An 18918-nucleotide genomic window follows, 5' to 3' on the forward strand; every position below is an offset into this window, starting at 1 on the left:
CTTTGGTGGACCTGCTCTCAAGAAAGTGTTCTGGGCTCTGGGCAGCGAGTGAGCGTGGTTGCCCCCTGCGGCAGTTGGAGCTTGCGCGGAGGTGGGGAAGGCAAACAGACTCTGTGTGGCTTTGTGGAGGGAGAAACCCGGAGCCCGGTGAGAGTGCCGGGGGGTGGGGGGCAGAAGGGGGAGCCGTGATCCTTGGCCTTGGTGTCGGCCGAGGGAAGATCAGGCACAAACAGGGCCCCCGGGGCAGGAGAGTGTTCACAAGGAAAGAACAGAAGTGTACGTCGTGTGCTTGGATGCTCACGGGAAGGGCTCCCCTCTGACCCTGCTTGGAGTAGAAGATAACCAGGTGAGTTCAGGTAACACTTGGGGCAGAGAGGCAGGAGTGAAAGTGAAAGTCGCTCAGTCGTGTCCGACTCTTTGCGACCCCGTGGACTATACAGTCCATGGAATTCTCCAGGCCAGAATACTGGAGTGGGTAGCCTTTCCCTTCTCCGGAGGATCTTCCCAACCCAGGGATCAAACCCAGGTCTGCCACATTTCAGGCAGATTCTTTACCAGCTGAGCCACCAGAGAAGCCTGAGAATACTGGAGTGGGTAGCCTTTCCCTTCTCCAGTGGATCTTCCAACCCAGGAATCGAACCGGGATCTCCTGCATTGCAGGCGGATTCTTTACCAACTGAGCTGTCAGAGAGGCATTAGGTAATACCCTTTCTGGATGACATCCCGGCAGCTGAAATGGAAACCTCCTCTGTGTCTGCCTGGTTCCTCCCCAGGGGCTTCCAAGGCTGCACGCGGCGCCTTCCCACAGGACCGTGCTCCGTCTCTTTGCCGTCTTCACTGTAACCTTGAGCACGTGGTCTCCTTCTCCCCCTGCCTCCTCTTAGGAGTTATTGTCTGGGAAATAAAGAAGTGACTAGAACAGTTCCTGTTGTCAAGGAGCTTCACGTCTTGAGAGGAAGGGAGAGAAGCCGTGTGGAAATGATTGCTATCTACTTGGAAAGGTACATTACAATCGGTGTACCCCTAAAGGAAGCCGGTTTGATTGTTGCTACTGGAGGACAGTGAATCAAGTCAAGATCTTTGACGTTCTAAGTTGGCATCTAGAAAGGAGATTTATGGGCAGTTAATTCCAATTTAAGACAGAAAACTAGAATTTGTTAACATCTACTATGTGCCAACCACCCTAGACATGTTAGTTCACTTCGTCCTCATTTATCACTCTGGGAGGTAGTTTGTATTTATATTATGCTTATTTTAGAATTTTCTTTCTTTCTTTCTTTAGCTGCACCGGTCTTAGTTGTGACACACAGGATCTTTTGTTGTGACACATGGAATCTAGTCCCCTGACCAGGGATTGAACCCAAACCCCCTGCATTGGGAGTGAAGAGTCTTAGCCACTGGGTCACCAGGGAAGTCCCTATCTTCGTTTTACAAATGAGGAAATCGAGGTTCAGAGAGATTAGGTAACTTACCCAAGGCCACACAGCTCAAAAGGAGCATGGTCATAAATTAAGCTGCTGTTGGTCTTATTCCAAAGTACATGCTTTTTACTACTCAGCAGGTAGATTATGGGGCTGCCCTGGTGGTAAAGAATCCGCCTGCCAATGCAGGAGACACAAGAGACAAAGGTTTGATCCCTGGGTCGGGAAGATCCCTTGTAGAAGTAATTCCACTCCAGTATTCTTGCCTGAGAAATCCCATGGACAGAGGAGCCTGGAGGTCTGCAGTCCGTGGTGTTTCGAAAAAAGCCTTAGTGACTAAACAACAACGAGGCAGATTATGAGTACTTTTGTGTTTGAAAGATTGTTTGCAGTTGGTAAAGTCCAACTTGACTGAAGGGTTTAATATCTTACAATCAAACGGGTCTGCAGGGCCATCTCTGAGAGTCCTGCTGGTTTTGACCTAAGTGGACACTATGGCTTAGAACCAAAGAGCTTGCACCCAGCACACCTCTGGGCTCAAGTCTCCACACACAGAAGGATCCAGCAACAGGATGTGGGTGAGGGCGCATCCACATGTTAACTGGAGATCTGGGTGGGGAAGGGCTGGCTCTGATGGGTGAGCTGCAGGCTTTATTTTTATGAGCGGAGTGGCCAGTGTGCAGCAGCCAGGGATAGGCAGAGCTGGGTGTTATCTCAGGAAGTGAGATCCAGCCATTCCAGGAACTAATAACTGTTGTTGACAGATAGGAGCTCTGGGTTTAAGTAGAGGTGCCTCGTTACTTGACCAATAAAAGGCAAAGGGCATGGTGCTCAGAAAAGAACAGTGGAATCACTGTGGACCCAGAATTAAGCTGGACACAGCACTCTTCAGGGTCCCCAGTCGGTGCTGTGAGCTTCTTTTCTGTTTTAAAGGTTTTTTGATGTGGAGCTTTTCTTTTTTTAAGTCTTTACTGAATTTGTTACAGTATTGCTTCTGTTTTGTTTTGTTTTCTTGGCCCTGAGACGTGGGATTTTAGCTCCCTGACCAGGGGTTGAACTTGCACCCCTTGCATTGGAAGGTGAAGTCTTAACCACTGGACCACCAGGGAAGACCCTGGTGAGCCTTTTTTCTTGTTTTGTTTTTTTCTTTTTAGTATTTATTTATTTAGCTGCACCAGGTCTTAGTTGTGGCACATGGGATCTTTCGTGTCAGCATGTGGGATCTAGTCTCCTGACCAGGGATCGAACCCAGGCTCCCTGCATTCGGAGCGAAGTATCCTAGTCACTGGGCTACCGGGGAGGTCCCCCTGGTGAGCTTTTAAAGTGAAATGGATTTTCTGCCACTGGGGCAAAACTTTTGATAATTCTGTTCTTTAAAAAGTAAAGAGATAGAGAAAGGTCACTTCAAGGAAAGGCTGGCGTGAGCATATTTTTCTTTGAAAGGGCTGGAGTCTAGTTTAATCCCTGCTTTAATCTCCAGGAAAGGGCTGATCGGACTGTCAGAGAGCGGACACTGTCCAGACCCTGGGGCCCGGCCGCCTGGTGGTTTGTTTGTTCTTCCTCTGAAGCTGCAGTGAGCCTGGTCAACCTTCTCCCTCCGGGAGACCTGGCTTCAGGTAGCATTCTTAAAATGCTCTTGATTTTCTTTGTTTGGCTAGAAATGTGTCTTTTTAAGTTTGGGGCTTTTCATTTGCTGAGGCTGTGTTTTCTTGTCATGGCAGCCCTCGTTTTGGTAAAATACTACTAAGGAAGAGCCCAGGATTTCTAACCAAAAGCTTTGGCATGTTTGGACAAGTGGATGCCATTAAAAAAAACAAAAAGAACTTGAAAAAAATGCTCCCTTTTCTGAAATCACTGAAAGCCACAATTCACTTGCTTAGGGCCCTTCTAAATCTAAAATTATCTCAAATGTGACACTTTGGACATTCTTTTCAGCTCATCCTGCGTCAGTTTCCAAAAATATAAAATGAGAGCCACGCTATGTGCATTTTTAGGGCCATGGTGATGATAAAATAAATGATAAACATAAACCAAGAAAAAGGTCTGCACCAAGTGAACCTAATAATTAATGACTGTTATTTTGATTCTTACATAAAATGCTCTTGGGGTTTTTGTTGCATTGCTAAAGGAAATGATAAAGATGTGAAGACAATAAATGCTTTTAAATCCCAGACACAATCTCTTCATGCAAAATGAAGATAATAGGACTTTGGCCACATGACTGCTGGCACAAAATAGATACCAAGCAAATATTGGTTTTCTTATTCTTTCATTCAAATTTGACCCCTATATATATGTGTGTGTGCTAAGTCGCTTCAGTCGTGTCCGACTCTTTGCAACCGCATGGTCTGTAGCCCACCAGGCTCCTCTGTCCATGGGATTCTCCAGGCAAGAATACTGGAGAGAGTTGCCATGCCTTCCTCCAGGGGATTGTCCGACCCAGGGATCTAACGCACGTCTCATATGTCTTCTGCATGTGGGTCCTTTCACTAGCACCCCCTGGGAAGCCCCATATGTATGTACGTGTATATACACACACACACACACACACACACACACACATCTGTCTATTGATTTATAAATTGCATAATGGACTCCAGTATATTCTGTATATTATTTATATTATAAAATATATACTGACAAGTAATATCATGATTAGAGAAAATAGATATGAACAGGGGTTTTTATGTTTTCTTTTTTGTCCTCCTTGGATGTAATTCTGCATCTGTGTGTGCATGCATGCTAAGTTGCTTCAGTCACGCCTGACTCTTTATGACCCCATGGACTGTAGCCCTCCAGGTTCCTCTGAACATGGGGTTCTCCAGGCAAGAATACTGGAGTGGGTTGCCATGCCCTTCTCCAAGGGATCTTCCTGTCCTAGGGATCAAACCCACATCTCCTATGTCTCCTGAATTGCAGGTGGATTCTTGGCTGCTGAGCCAATGGGGAAGCCTGTACTGTATATGTAAACTGTATATGTAAGTACTGTAATAGGGACTTTATAAGGTCAGTCATATGGTTCAGGGAATATGGGTAGAATCTTCTCCTATGAGTGCGTGCTAAGTTGCTCCAGTCATGTCCAGCTGTTTACGACCCCATGGACAGTAGCCTGACTGGCTCCTCTGTCCGTGGGATTTCCCAGGCAAGAAAACTGGAGTGGATTGCCATTTCCTCTTCCGGGGAATCGTCCCAACCCAGATATCGAACCCCGGTCTTGTACATCTCCTACACTGTTAGGCGGGTTCTTTAGGTTAAAGCGTCTGCCTGCAATGAGGGAGACCTGGGTTCGATCCTTGGATCGGGAAGTTCCCCTGGAGAAGGAAACAGCAACCCACTCCAGTATTCTTGCCTGGAGAATCCCATGGATGGAGGAACCTGGTGGGCTACAGTCCACGGGGTCGCAAAGAGTCGGACACGACAGAGCGACTTAACTTTCAACTTTCACTTTACCAATAGTGCCACCTGGGAAGTCTCCTATGAGTAAGTAATCGCAGGGTTTTATGGGCTCCCAGAGCACTGACAAGAACGCTTAGCACAAGAGGATGTCTGGTTTTGGGTATGTGTGTCTGCTTAGTCTGGTGAGGCCAACTTTCCAGTGCTGTCCTCTGGAAGTTTGGAAGGATGCCATAGCTTTCTGTAACACTGGGAAAAGCCTTGTCACCACTGGAAAAAACCACTCGCGGGGAATGGTAATAGAGGTTTCTAACCCTTCAGCTGAGAATGTCCGAGATTTTCAATTCCACCAGTTTAAACTTATTAACATCAGGTTTCATGGAAGATTCTTCAAGATGGGCTTTTAATTCCAGACCAGGCACGAGCTATGTGTCATTAGACAGGTGTCCCAGCCTCCCTGAGCCATAGTTCCTTCATCTATAAAGTCGGCATACAGACAGGGAGAGAAATAATGATCTGATAGGACTGTTGCTAAGATTAAAATCACTGATGCTTACAGTGATGCTTAGCAGGGTGGCTTGCCTTTGCCGGAGGTCTGTGGTTCACCTGATCTTCACTTGCTCTTCTTCTTAGATTCTGTGGGACATCCGTCATCAGTTTTTATGACTGCATTTTATTTATTTTTTAAAAGTAACCTTCAGTTTTTAATAAAAATAAACATGCTCTCAGTCCAAAAAATTATACGTTATAAACTAAAGTGAAAAGTAGGACTTCCTTGGTGGTCCAGTGGGGGAGGACTCTGCGCTTCTATTGCAGGGGACACAGGTTCAATCTCTGGCCCCAGAAGTCAGGGCCCACATGTTGCTCGGTGTATAATGTTTTTATTTCTTAGTGCATATACAAGCTATGTTTACTCTATACTATAGTCTATTAAAGTGCAATAGCACTATGTCTAAAAAATGTATATACCCCAATTAAAAAATACTTTATTGCTAAAAAATATTAACCATTATCTCAGCCTTCAGTGAGTTAGAATCTTATTGCTGGTGGAGGGTTGGAAATCTTGTGAGAATTACCGAAAAAGTAACCGAGACAGGAAGTAAGCAAAGCCTGTTTTTTGTTAATTTTTATTTTTTATTGATGTATGGTAAATCTACAGGGTTATGTTAGTTTCAAGCGTACAGCAAAGTAATTCAGTGATACGCATATATATATATATACTTTTTCAGATTCTTTTTCATTCTAGGTTATTATGAGATATTGAGGATAGCTCTCTGTGCTATGTTCTAGGTCCTTGTTTACCTAGTGTATTTATAGTAATATGTTAATGTTAATTGCCACTCCTAATTTAACGCCACTGGGCCTGCTGCCTCCAGGTATTCCCTCCAGTTTTATTCTAAACATCTCTGTCCACTTGACCTGCTTAAAACCTGACCTTTATCATTATAAATCCCTCGTTCTGAAGCATCAGGGTTGTCACCTACTAAAGTGGGCTTCCCTGGTGGCTTAGCAGTAAAGAACTCGCCTGCCAAAGCAGGAGACCCAGCTTCGATCCCTGGGTCAGAAAGATCCCCTGAGAAGGACATGGCAACCCACTCCAGTATTCCTGCCTGGAGAATCCCGTGGACAGAGGAGTCTGACAGGCTGTGGTCCATGGGTCGCAAAAGAGTTGGCCATGACTGAACCACTAAATAACCACAATAACAACAAAGCAGTGTCTAATTTTTACCCTCACTTTTGTTTTTTTCCACCACAGTTCCATCTTCATTACTTGTCAAAAGCCCTCATTTTCTTTTTCTAGAGCGTGTCTGTATTTGTGGAGCTTTCTTGCCTTTGTCCCCTCCTGTTTCTTTCTCAATTGCTGGTCTCAATTTTTGGCCAAAAATACCCTACTCTTTCTTTTGGCCTATTTTGGGTACCAGCCCCTTTGAACCACTCAAGTTCTCATCGATTCCCACTAAGGCCTCCGCCCCCACCTTATGTTGTAGAAATTATGGACTATAGTCCTTTTTGTTACTTGTCATTTATGATATGATCTGACATGCTTTTAATTTATTTGGCTCCATCTAATCTTAGTTGTGACATGCAAGAGCTTTAGTTGAGGCCTGTGGCATCTTGTTCCTGGACCAGGGGTTGATCCCGGGCCTCCTTGCATTGGGAGTGTGGAGTCTTAGCCACTGGACTACCAGGGAAGTCCTGATCTGAAATTCTAATCTTTTCAATGCCTGTTCCATTTAGCTAGAAGTGAATGATCCTGCACTGACCACCAAGTGCTCTGCTAGGCACTTTCCTTTTCTGTCTCTGGTATGCCCCACGATGACCAGTCAGTTCTTCAGAGTGCCCATTTTACAGATGAGAATACCGAGGCCCTGTGAGTTGCTTTCTCTCTCTCCATCTCACACCAGGCTTCTGTGCATTAAGGTGAAAGCCGTGGTGACGGGCACTGCTTCGGATTCTGTGGTTGAAGAGCATCGCCCATGAGTGTTGGGAAGGGCTGGGCGAGGCCTTGGAAGGCAGGCAGTGGAGGGGTGGGGGGAAAGGAACCCCCTTGGTTTGCAGACTGGAGTCACTGCAGTAGGAGAATATTGCAGAGGCAGTGCCCAGGGAGCAGCAGTCGGAGCCCAGCCCTGGAGGTCACTGGTGTTGGCCTGGACCCACAAACACGGAAGAGAGGCTCGGCTTTGGGGTTTGGCCTTGAGTGAGGCTTTTCTCTCTCCTGACTCCTCACTTCCCCAGCTGATGGTTGGGGGTTCCTTGCAGGCCAGCGAGCCCCAGCAGGGCTGGCATCCCAGCCTACTCTGCCTTCTGATCCCAGGCTCTGCCCCCTGTGGGTGGTCTTGTCTGTGAGCTGGAGCGCTGCTGGGATGGGTAGGAAGCTCCCACACCACTCGACAGTGGTGCAGTGGGACGAACAGCAAGGGCCCCGACGTAAGATGGTTCTCACTCCTCCTCCATCCTCAGTTACCAGCACTTACTTCGGCTTTCAAATGCCTCATTGGATTGGGAGTGGAGTCAGTTTCTCTCTCCCTCTGTGCTTCTAGACTTTAAAGCTTTGGTGTGTGCTTAGGGTTGTAAAATGAAATTTCCATTTTTTTGAGTGTGAGCACTCTTTCATGTTTTGTCCCTTTTGTGTTTCTCCCTTCCTCCTCCCCTCCCTTGTCCCATCTCCCTCCCTTCCCCACTCCCCCTCCACCCCCAATTCTGTTTTCTTTCCACAAGACTTCTTGCAGGTTGCTTGTCATCTCCGAGGCTAAGATTCAGAACCCCATCTTTAAATTGGACTTCATAATGTCGCTCACACGTGTGGAGTGAGGGAACAGGCCCGGTGCCTGGCACTCGGGAAGCCAGACAGTGTTCGTTTTCTTTCTCCCTCTTTATGGCTTTGTCTGCACCAGGTATTGCTCTATCTTAACCCCTGGAGTCCTCTGGGCTCAAGGTGCCGATCAGGCGTCAGGCGCACAGGATCTTGGGAAGGAAGAGAGGTTCTGGATGCCCTGAGCGTTTCTTTCAGCCGTCGAGCATGCTTCTGCAGGGCCTCCTCGTAAAATGGGCCGGTCTTAAAGCTGCTTTCTGTGCGTTAAGCTCTTCAGACAAAGATCTATAGAAATAGGAGCCATTCGTGATGTTATTAATTGGCGGCAGCTTTCCATGGACCACCCTGAATCAAAATGCAAGCATGGGCCCCCAGATGTGGCTTGGAATCCCTCTTTCTTGGATTGAAGGATGCAGCCAGTCGACAGAAAAGGCAGATGCAGAGCCCTGGAGCCTCTTCCGACTGTTCTGTTTGGTGACTTGGCCGTTGCTCTCAGTCTTTCAGGAGCACTTTCTTTTTGTTGGGGCTAATTCCTGTAGCAACCCTCCCACCAGCTCATTTCCCCAGGCTGTAAGCTGGGGCTGACCTAGGAGATGTGGCAGAGGGGTGGGGGGACCTGTGCTCAGGAGTTATTGCCACAAGCAGGAAGTGTTTAATTGTTTCCTTTTACTGTTAGTTGGAAGAAGGAAGGCTGGACCTTTCTTTGAACGGAAGCAGAAAATCAGCCTGAGGACACCACCCCATTTTACCCTCACGAGGGAAACCAGAGCTCCTTAGGGCACCAGTGGTCCCATCTTGAAGTTGCTCGGCAACAGCATGAGGACTCAGAGAATCTCTTACCTACATCTTAAGTCAAAGTGATCTGTGAGGTGGTGCCTGGCATGTGAAGCCAGGCTCACAACTAGTGTGGCTGGCTGTGTTTCACTGTAATGAATCAGGAAGCCACTGTCCTGAGGTCACGTCGGGGCTGGCATCTTCTGTTATTTTTTTGCCGCACCAAGCAGCTTGCAGGATCTTAGTTCCCTGATCAGGGATCAAACCCTTGTCCCCTGCTGTGGAAGCAGAGTCCTAATCGTTGGACTCCCAGAAAACTCCCCATCTTGTGCAATTTAAAGTCAAATACCACGTTAAGAATCAATGGACACATGAAGTAGATGAGAGCATAGAAAAGTTGAATAATCTGTTTTCATCCCTTTAAGGGTTTATCTTTTCTTATACGATAGCAGATTTGTAAAAATCCATCCAGCATCTGTCTTGTCTAAAAGAAACCCTTAATAAATTTTAAAAGGAGTTTTTAAAGGCCACGGTTGTGATTATCCAATGAAAATTAGAAATACATAATATAAGGCTAATCCTTCTTCCCTCAAATTTTGACTGTTTAGAAATTAAACCTACATTTCTGCATAATTGCTGGATCCAAAAGGGAATCAAAAGGGAGATCATAAACTATCCAAAAAGAAAGAAAAGGGGACCTCTTTACACTAAACCTAGGGGTCACAGCATAAAAGGCACCCAGAGAAAACCGTATAGCCTTAAATATTTTCACTATCAAAGCAGTCACACAGAAAATAAAGATGAGAATAAAGTAGTCATTTTAAGAAGTTTGGTAAAAAGTACAACACATTAAACTAAAAGGAAACAGGGCGATCTAAACCAAAAACTAAATGAAGTAGAGAATGAACAGAACGCATTAGAAAGGAACATACATTTAAGTGCCAGTTTTTGGCCAAGACTAAATAGAGAGATTTAACTGTATGTCTGATCCCAAAGAAATGTCTGAGCGAGTATCTGCCCGTTCACTCAAGGGAATGCAATGCAGCCGTTAAAATGGTTCTAACAGCCTTTGTCAGAGGACTGGGGGAAATGTTTATGTCAAATGAGACGAGGAAAATCAAAAAGTGTATCATAGAGTGATAGAGCCATGTGGATACAGCCTTCCATGTCCCTCTTGTTTCCTAGGGAATTAAGTCTGCAAAGAATACATCAGGGTATCAGAGTGAGTGGAGTATGGATAGGTGCTCAACGTAGAGGCAGGGTGCAGACATTGCCTGATGGAAGGAAGGACCACAGACTATATGATTCTATTGACATGTGTCTACAGACGTCAGGTGGCTGGCTAAGGCTGGAGGATTGGGGACTCGGGGGTGACAGCTAAAGGGTATGAGGTTTCTTTTGGGAGTCAGGACAGTGTTCTAGCATCAGTTGTGTGATGCTTGTACCACATGTGAATATACTAAAAACCATTTACTTGTACCCTTAAAAAATTGAAGTATAATTTATTTACAGTGTTGTGTTAGTTTCCCGTGTAGAGCAAAGTGCTTCAGTTATACATATATATGTCCTTTTTCATATTCTTTTCCATTATAGTTCATTACAAGGTATTGTTATGTATAATTCCTGATGCTTTACTGTAGGATCTTATTGTTTGTTTTATGTGTAGCAGGTAAATGGGATGGTAAGTAAGTGAATTAGATCTTAAGCTGCTACAGAAAAAAATCACATTGAGTATCTTGGGGCATGGACGCAGTGATTTGCCTCCTGGTTTTCCACCCTCTTCTGTAATTCCCAGATTTCCAGATGCAATTCTGGATTATTTGTCTAATGGAAACTACGATAAAGTAAAAAACACTGTAAAGCAAGACTGTTCCTAATTGGCCTTTTAGCAGAGGAGGCGGTGATGGGCAATCTGCTAACCTTCCTCCTGAGAAAGTGAGTGGAGGCCGGGTCCAGTAATCCTGAAATCAGGGACTGGTTGTCATGGATCGCTGCCTTGTCGGCTGCCGTCACACACAGAAAGTGGCGCAGGGCTATTCTGCAAGTCAAGGAGAAGAAAGCGTCGTTTTTGTCTGGGGTCTCTCAAAAGCAGGATCACATCTCAGGGAGAAGCTGGGGGGTGGGTGGTGCTGTGAAACCTGTGTATGACTGAGAGCCAGTTTCTAGTAAAATCTCCTAAGAGGTGTCAGACTCTGCGGCGTGCTAATTTAGGGAAAGCTGTTACTTATATAACTTCCTGTAATTGCTCGGCAGGAGCAGTCACTGAAAGCCACCCGCTCCTCCTCTTGGCTGAGCAGGGGATACGGGGCCCTCCCCTCCTGGCAGCCTGGATCTCTTCTACCTGTGGGCTTCGTGCTCAGGGGGCAGGCTTTTTAACTGCAACTGAAATGCCATTTTAAACAGAAAACTCCTCCATCTCTTTTGAAGATGGGCAACTCGTACGCTGGACAGCTGAAGACCACGCGGTTCGAGGAGGTCCTGCACAACTCCATCGAGGCCTCCCTGCGCTCCAACAGCCTGGTACCCAGGCCCGTCTTCTCCCAGTTGTACCTGGAAGCAGAGCAGCAGCTTTCCGCTCTAGAAGGTAGGAGATGCATCTGTGCCCTTCTCTACCGTGTGCGGGAATGTTCGAGATGGGACTTGAAACTTTCCTCTTCTGCTTGGTATAGCAACTGTTGGGTATGGCAGAATGGAATTATTAGGAAACAGAAAGTTGCCTGTGCATCCTTACTTGGCTTAAACTCAAATTTAAGTCTCAGCCATAAAGTTGCAAGCAATGAGATGATTCATTGGACTAGTAGGAGAAAGAAAGGCCAGTGTTAACTTGTTATCAATTGGTTGTTACTTATACTCATGAAAAGTTTTGATGGTCTGACTTGGATAAGTAAGACATTTTAACATATTTTTGACCTTCAGTTATATATATATTTTTTCCTCTGTGATTTGTGGCCCTATCTTTGCAAAGGAGTGTAAGTACTTTTCCATGTGATAGCAGTTATGAGAGCCCTCTAGAAACTGTTAAAAGCCAAGGATCAACCCTTATGAGTTTACTGTGTGCCAGCAATAAATTATCTTCGGGCATGGGGATAAGTGTGGGGTTTACTTAATTATCCAGAGAATAAACTGGTTGTATTTTTCAGTTTTTAGTTTGTGTTTTTTATAGTCATGTATCTTCATGTCCAGAGTTGCCCCACCCTCTTATTTATTAATAAGCTGAAGAAGTTGTTTTTGTCACTTGTCTTCCACTTGAAGTTACCTGCAGACTTCGCTTAGCTTTTGATGTGAAAGACGGCTGTGGTTTACAACAATGAACTCATTACAGAAGCCTGCAGTGTACCAGCTCCTGTCTTAGGGTGGTCGTGGTGTGTGCCTGTGTTCCTGTGTGTGTATGGTTGTGTGTGCAAGGTGGGTGTGGGGAGGTGGGCTGGGGACTGTTGCATTTTCCAAGGGAAAATGAGGCACTAAGGTCCTCATGATATCTGATCGTCCCTCTCTAGGAGGGAGGCATTCCTTGTGTCACTCTTTAAAGTGTTTTTACAAAAGTAATCTTGCAAATAGCAGCAGCTAAAGACCTAAAGGAACTGGCTCTGGGTCTGAGAGAAAATAGATTGTGGTCAAAAGCAGGAGTCAGGAAACCCAAGGGTTCTTTGGCATTCACATCAAAGTACCAATGATTTCTGGCCCAGGAAGTTTTACTGTGACACTGGGGGGCATTTGAGGAATAACTGGGGCATCTTTTACAGTCCATGTTTTCGACTAGCTGAAAGACTTATGAAATATGTATTAAATGATCATTTAACTTCTTACAGTATCAAAAAGTTTAGCTGCTAATGGTAAATGAACAGTAGTACTCAGGATAAGTACTCATGGTCAGCCCTTCTCGTTTCTGATATGAAAACCAGCGCAGGCCCTCTCTATCATTTTCCCATCTGTCTGGCAAGCAGCATAGAGAGACCCTCCTGGATTTTGTTTCTCTAGCGCTGGGAGGAGTGGGGAGGGGGTTTGGCGAAAAGGAGGAGACTGGTTGATTTGCTAAATGTCCCTATCAATCGAGCACTCAGCTTGAGCCCCTGGTTTCTGCATCATAGAACGTGGTGCACAGGGCTTGTTTGCCTGTCTGTCTCTCTGTCGGGGTCTCTTATCTTATTGCTGTCCTTCCTCAGACAGTAACATTAAGGATGCTTTTTATGACCAGGGCGCTGGTATACCAAACACCCCTAGATCTGTTAACATTTTCTCTATTTGCAAGGGCAGTTCAGAGGGGCCCTGTTACTTTGTTCTCCAAATTAGGGGTATGACCCTTCCTAACAGGGGAGAAACCTTTTATGTGTTATTTTTTTTTTTTTTTAAAGGAAGACCAAGCAAACCAAACAAATACATCCTTAGAATTTGGGATAAGTGTTTATTAAACAAGATACAGGTAAATCCCTGTCATCCCATCCACTCAGAATGCCATACAGTTTCTTCTTGTGTAAAGAAAACAAAATTTACTCTAAAACATCAATACTTTCATACACCATGGGGTGAAGTGCTGTCATGACATCTCTGGATTCCCATGGTTGAGTTTTAAGATCCTAAGCTCCCAATCCAGTTCTTTCTGTCTAAGGCCATTTTAAAGCCCTCATTCCGCCAGAATACCTTGGTAAACAGTCTGGTTTAGTCTGGCCCTGGTTAGGAAGTCTCCTTGGGCTTGCCGCTGGCTGACAGATTCCATCAAAGACCCTGGAATGTCTGATGTAGACCTTTGACCTTTAATCCCACTTTCTGCTAAGAAAGCGGGATTTCTTAGCAGCCACTGGATTTTGAGCCCTTTCTTTGCCTTTCGGAGGCTTAAGACCCTCCTCTTTCATTCTTTCCGAGAGTCTGCATTCCTGCTCTTTTTGGTTGAACAGAATAAACATGCAGACATTCCTGTGCGTGCCCTCTGAGCTCTGAAAGCCTGGCTTTCTCTCCCCTTTTCACTCTAATTGTTGGCTCTTTGCTGTCCCCCTGCTGAGCCCTTGGAGGTGAGTCCCTGGTTCACAGACTAATCTTGATTTTGCAGAGCCTTCCAAGCCACCCCCTCTGTAGGCGGCTAAAGGGTGGTTTGAGGCCCCGTGGGGACTGCGCTGCGTGGGTGGCGCCTGGGGTCTCAGGGTGACTCTATACCTTCTGCTGAAACCAGCCACACCTGCATTTAGTGGCAGGAGGAAGCGCCTGAAGGAGGCTCCAGTGTTTATCCCTCCAACCCCCTTTGTGTTCTTCCTGGGTAATCTTTTTACAGTCTCCCCACCACCTCTGTGTCCTCCAGCCCTAGAGTGAGGGAGACGTTAGGAATTCTTGCTTACTTCCTGCTGTGACCTTCCCAAGGTCATGGGCCTAGGCTGGCCTGAAATGTTCAGTTTCTTCTGCCTCTTGTCCCTTCCGGCACCTTTAAAATAAGGCTTCCCTGGTGGCTCAGATGGTAAAGAATGTGCCTGCAGTGCAGGAGACCCAGGTTTGATCCCTGGGTCAGGAAGATCCCCTGGAGAAGGGAATGACTACCTATTCCAGTATTCATGCCTGGAGAGTCCCCATGGACAGAGGAGCCTGGCGGGCTACAGTCCATGGGGTCACAAAGATTCGGACAAGACTGAGCAGCTAACACCTTTAAAGTGGTGAACACCCTGAGGTTATGCTGTACTGATTAAATCACCTTTGGAATGTTCTGTGCAATGCTGAGGGCCGTATTTCCCCACAAAGACTCACAGCTCAAGGTGACCTTCTATAACCACCTCATCTTAAAGAGGCAGGGTTTGACGCACAGAGAGGTTGAGTAACTTTCCTGTGGTCACACAGACAATGGCAGATCCAGGGACTTAAACTGTGAATTCCCAGATTCCTAGTCCGTTTTTCTGCTGCACACGATTTCATCATTAACCGGAAAACACGTCACACACTGAATGGACGGGTTGAGAGCCAAGGGAGGTTAGAGTAGAAGAAATGGCAGCAAAGGGGCTGGCACAAGGGGAAGAGACAGGAGACACAGGAAAGAAAGAAGCAGCTGTCCCTGGCCTCAGGTGTAAGGATGCTTGTAACAGCCCTACTGTGTGAAGAAGTCTGGGTGCTATTTATTAAATGACATTTAAAGATAGGCAATTTGAGAAAGACTTTTTACCCAAAACATCTCTTAAAAGAAGTTTGAAAATTCACTGATGTGGAACCCTTTTGTTCTAGCAGGCTGGGTAAATAAGGGATGTGTGTGTGTGTGTATGTGTGTGTGTGTGCGGGCGCGCACTCTGTGTATACTCCAAACGATTGGGAATTACAATGATACGGAAAAAAACAGGAATAAACTTTTTGGCTAACTCAGTGGTTTCCCGAGTGCTGCCTCTGTGTGTGTGAGACATTCTGCTGGGGGCCTAGATTCCTGAATAACCCAGGGCCCCCCGGCCCCCCAGGAGCTGACCATGTGGGGAAGGCCAGTTCCTCTGCTGCGGAGATGGAGAGCACGCACGAGGAGAGTGGGGTTTTCCTGGCCAATTGCTGGCTCTCCTGGCCCATTCCACATTTGCCATTAGTCCTAAAATGCTATTTCACTTAAAAAGAAAAGTTTCCTATAGTCATAAAGTCACTGAGAGGGCCTGGCCCTGTGCTGGCTCGTTTTGTGCATGTGACAACTTCTGGTGTGTTTAGATTTCTAATAATGTGTACACCTAGTGTTCCCTTGGGGATAAATAACAGCATATAGTTTGACTCCTGTCTTTTTCAATGTAAAGGCTGTTCACACTGTATTTCGGGTTCTAAACCAAGTGATGCAGTTTACGACAAGGACAGCAGCGTGGGCACCGGATACAGCTGGGAACAGGCTGGCTGTGTTGCTTAGGCGGTGGTTGAATCACTGGGTCTCTCTGAACCTCAGTTTCCTTATCTGTAAAATGGTCCCTGGGTTACATTGTGGTTCCTCCCACACAGCTGTTGTTGGAGCACCTGCTGTGTGCAGACTTCATAGTCGGTCCTTGTCAGCAATTGTATACATACTGAGCCCAGTTGCTCATGCAGATATATCCAGCTGTGAGCACTGGGAGGGGAAGTGGACCTGTATTTGAAGTCACATGGCCAGGCTTGGAGCCAGAGTCTGTGACCTTGGGAAAGACATCCGGTCTGAGTGAGCCTCGGCCCTCGCCCCTAGTGAAGAAGGGTGATAGTGCCCGGCTTAAACAGTGTCTCTGAGGACTGGTTAATTCCTAACTAACTAGGGCTCACTGTGTACTCACTTCTGCCTTGGTCATCACTCCTCTATTCCATGTCTAGGTGGAAGCCGAGTGGACAATGAAGAAGAGGAAGAGGAAGGGGACGGGGGGCTGGAACAGAACTGTCCCCCAAACCCCTACCAGATGCATCCCCCGCCTGAAGGATGCTGCACCACGGACGGTGAGATGCCCGCTGGGCTGTGCGCTGAGAGCCCCCCGAGCTGAGAGCCGAGCCCATGTCCCCAAGATGATGGATGAAGGGGAGCCACCCCATACTTGAGAGCCAGACCTGGCTCCATCCTGGTCCCCCTCAGAAGCTTTGAGTAAATGATTTAACTTCTCTGAGCCTCAATTTCTGTGTCTGCAAACTAAGGGCAGGACCACCTGCCCAAAGATGATCAAATGAAAGCTTTCCAGGGCTTTTCCCACTCGGTACCGCACACAGTGGGTACTACTTTCTGCTTCCTGCTTTGCCCAGGAGCAGACGGGAGAACTAGGAGCCAGTGCCTTGAAAATGGTAAAGCAGATGTCCCTGGAGGAGAATCTTACTAAGGTATAAATACCTTCCGGGTTTGCAGGGAAAGCCTCGGGGTCTCAGAGTTTACATTAGCCCATGTCATCTCTGTTGGTCATTAAAGATGGAAAAACACAGGGCATGGGGCCACTTGTGCCTTCGGGGAGAGAGATTCCCAGAAAAGGTCCATCCAGATAAATTTCAGCTATTTCTCTCTTCTTCCTTTTTTCCCTAAGTATTTCTGGACACTTAATTTTTAAATAAGAAGCATGTTTAAGGGCCTCCCAAGTAGCGCTAGTGGTAAAGCATCTGTAAAGAGACAAGGCTTTGATTCCTGGATTGGGAAGTCCCCTGGAGGAGGGCATGGCAACCCACTCCAGTATTCTCACCTGGAGAATCCCATGGACAGAGGAGCCTGGCCGGCTACAGTCCATGGGGTCGTAAAGAGTCAGACTTGACTGAAGCGACTAGCCACGTGCACAGACGTTTAAATGCTCTAAAATACAAAAAGTTCAAGTGCGTAGGGTCCTCCTCTGCTGATGTGACTTCTCTGAGACCATCATTACTGGGTCGTCAGCCTGAGTTCCTGCCCTTGGCCTGTGCCTCATACATGTTAACTGCAGGGTGGAAAAGACATCAAATTACTTGCAGTCCCTTATGAATTTTTCATCCACATTTTAATTTACCATCACTTGTCTACCCATTTCTCCAGTTGACCTTCATTTGTACATTCATGTATGTGTATTGTACGGTAACACCAGTAGTCATAAAAACAGCAAGTAGTTAAGTGTCATGAATGATGATGGTTATAATTTGATCTCTCAGAATTACTTTTATTCATTTTATTCATTTATAATATTCATATTTATTCATTTATAAAAAAAATTTATTTATTTATTGTTGTGAATCATGGTAACTGGCAAGTGAAGCGCATGTAAGGATAACATACTTAATAATGTTCTCAGAATTAATTTTAGAGTCAGCCTGGTCCAGGGGTGAGGGTGGTTGCTGATAAAATCCAGACTCTTTTCCTGCTTTGCCCGCGTGGATCCTGGTTGTATGGGGCCACTCGCTGGATGGTGTGTGAGCCCTGTCCATCCCTCCTAGGGTTCTGCCAGGCGGGGAAGGACCTGCGTCTGGTCTCCATCTCCAGTGAACCCATCGACGTCCCCGTGGGCTTCCTCCTGGTGGGCGCCAAGTCCCCCAGCCTGCCCGACCATCTCCTGGTGTGTGCCGTGGACAAGAGGTTCCTGCCGGATGACAATGGCCACAACGCCCTTCTCGGTGAGTTCCTCCTGGGCTCTACTTTACAGCTCAGGCTGCATGATGGGTGGGGACAAGAAGGGCCACCAGTCCCCTTGGAAGATGAAGACCTTTCGGCCTCTTCATCAGCACTTCCCACAACCCCATTCTGTCCTCATTCTGTGGCCTGTTTCTTTCTGGAATGGAATACGAATGAGATTTGTTTTAAAATGTGACTATCTGGAGTTTTCCCTGGTGGTCCGGGAATTAAGAGTCTGTACTTCCAGTGCAGGGGACGCGAGTTTGATCCTTGGACACGAGTTTGATCCTTGGTTGGGGAACTACATGATACTGTGTAGCATGGCCAAAAAATAAAACAAATAGTGTAAAAATAATGTGACAACTTTCCTGTAGAAAGCCTGTCAGTTAGTACTACTTTTTTTGGTAAATGTGTTCATCAGAACTTTCCTAAGTGCCTACCTGTGTTGGGAATGTAATCCAGACCCCATCCGAGATGCTCTCAGAGGCCAGCAGACACATGGCAGGAGGAGAATAAGGCTGAGCATGTGCCCCCCTGACCAGGACAGTCCTGTTCCGAGTGACTGCCCGGCACCCTCTACTGTTCTCTTCTTTGCTTTACCTTTTGCCTCCCACCAGTCAAGGTCGCCTTGGACCTGTTAATGAACTTGCCTGAGGGTGCGTGAGTAAAGGAATGTGGCCAGGATTCAGACTCAGGTCTTCCTGGCTCCGTATGGTACCTTTAACTACTGCGTCCCACAGGCCCTCAGTGGGTCAGGGTCAGCCTAAGGAAGCTGTAGGTTTGAACTTTGGAACCACCGCTGGCCCATGGGATCCCCAGTGTCAGTGCAGAGTCGAGGCCAAGCCATACCAAGCCTGTCTCCTGTTGGTTCAGACATTTATTGAGCTCTTACTGAATGCCTGACCCTGTGCTCAGCACACTCCCCCATAAGTGGAGCAAAAGAGGGGGAGCAAAATAGGTTTGGGCCGAGAGCTCAGTGAGCTGGCTCCAGCCCCGTGTCTTACCACAGG

At 46.6% G+C, this 18918-nt stretch overlaps 1 protein-coding gene across 1 annotated transcript in view; it reads left to right on the plus strand.

The window, feature by feature from the left end:
* Positions 1-18918, plus strand: part of GREB1 (growth regulating estrogen receptor binding 1) — a 124816-nt gene that overhangs the window by 47314 nt on the left and 58584 nt on the right. Inside the window, 3 exon segments of the mRNA XM_043917845.1 lie at positions 11329-11485; positions 16174-16293; positions 17734-17910. Coding sequence (XP_043773780.1) covers positions 11329-11485; positions 16174-16293; positions 17734-17910 — 454 coding nt within the window.

Source organism: Cervus elaphus, chromosome 11, assembly GCF_910594005.1.
Source record: "Cervus elaphus chromosome 11, mCerEla1.1, whole genome shotgun sequence".
Lineage (NCBI taxonomy): Eukaryota > Metazoa > Chordata > Mammalia > Artiodactyla > Cervidae > Cervus > Cervus elaphus.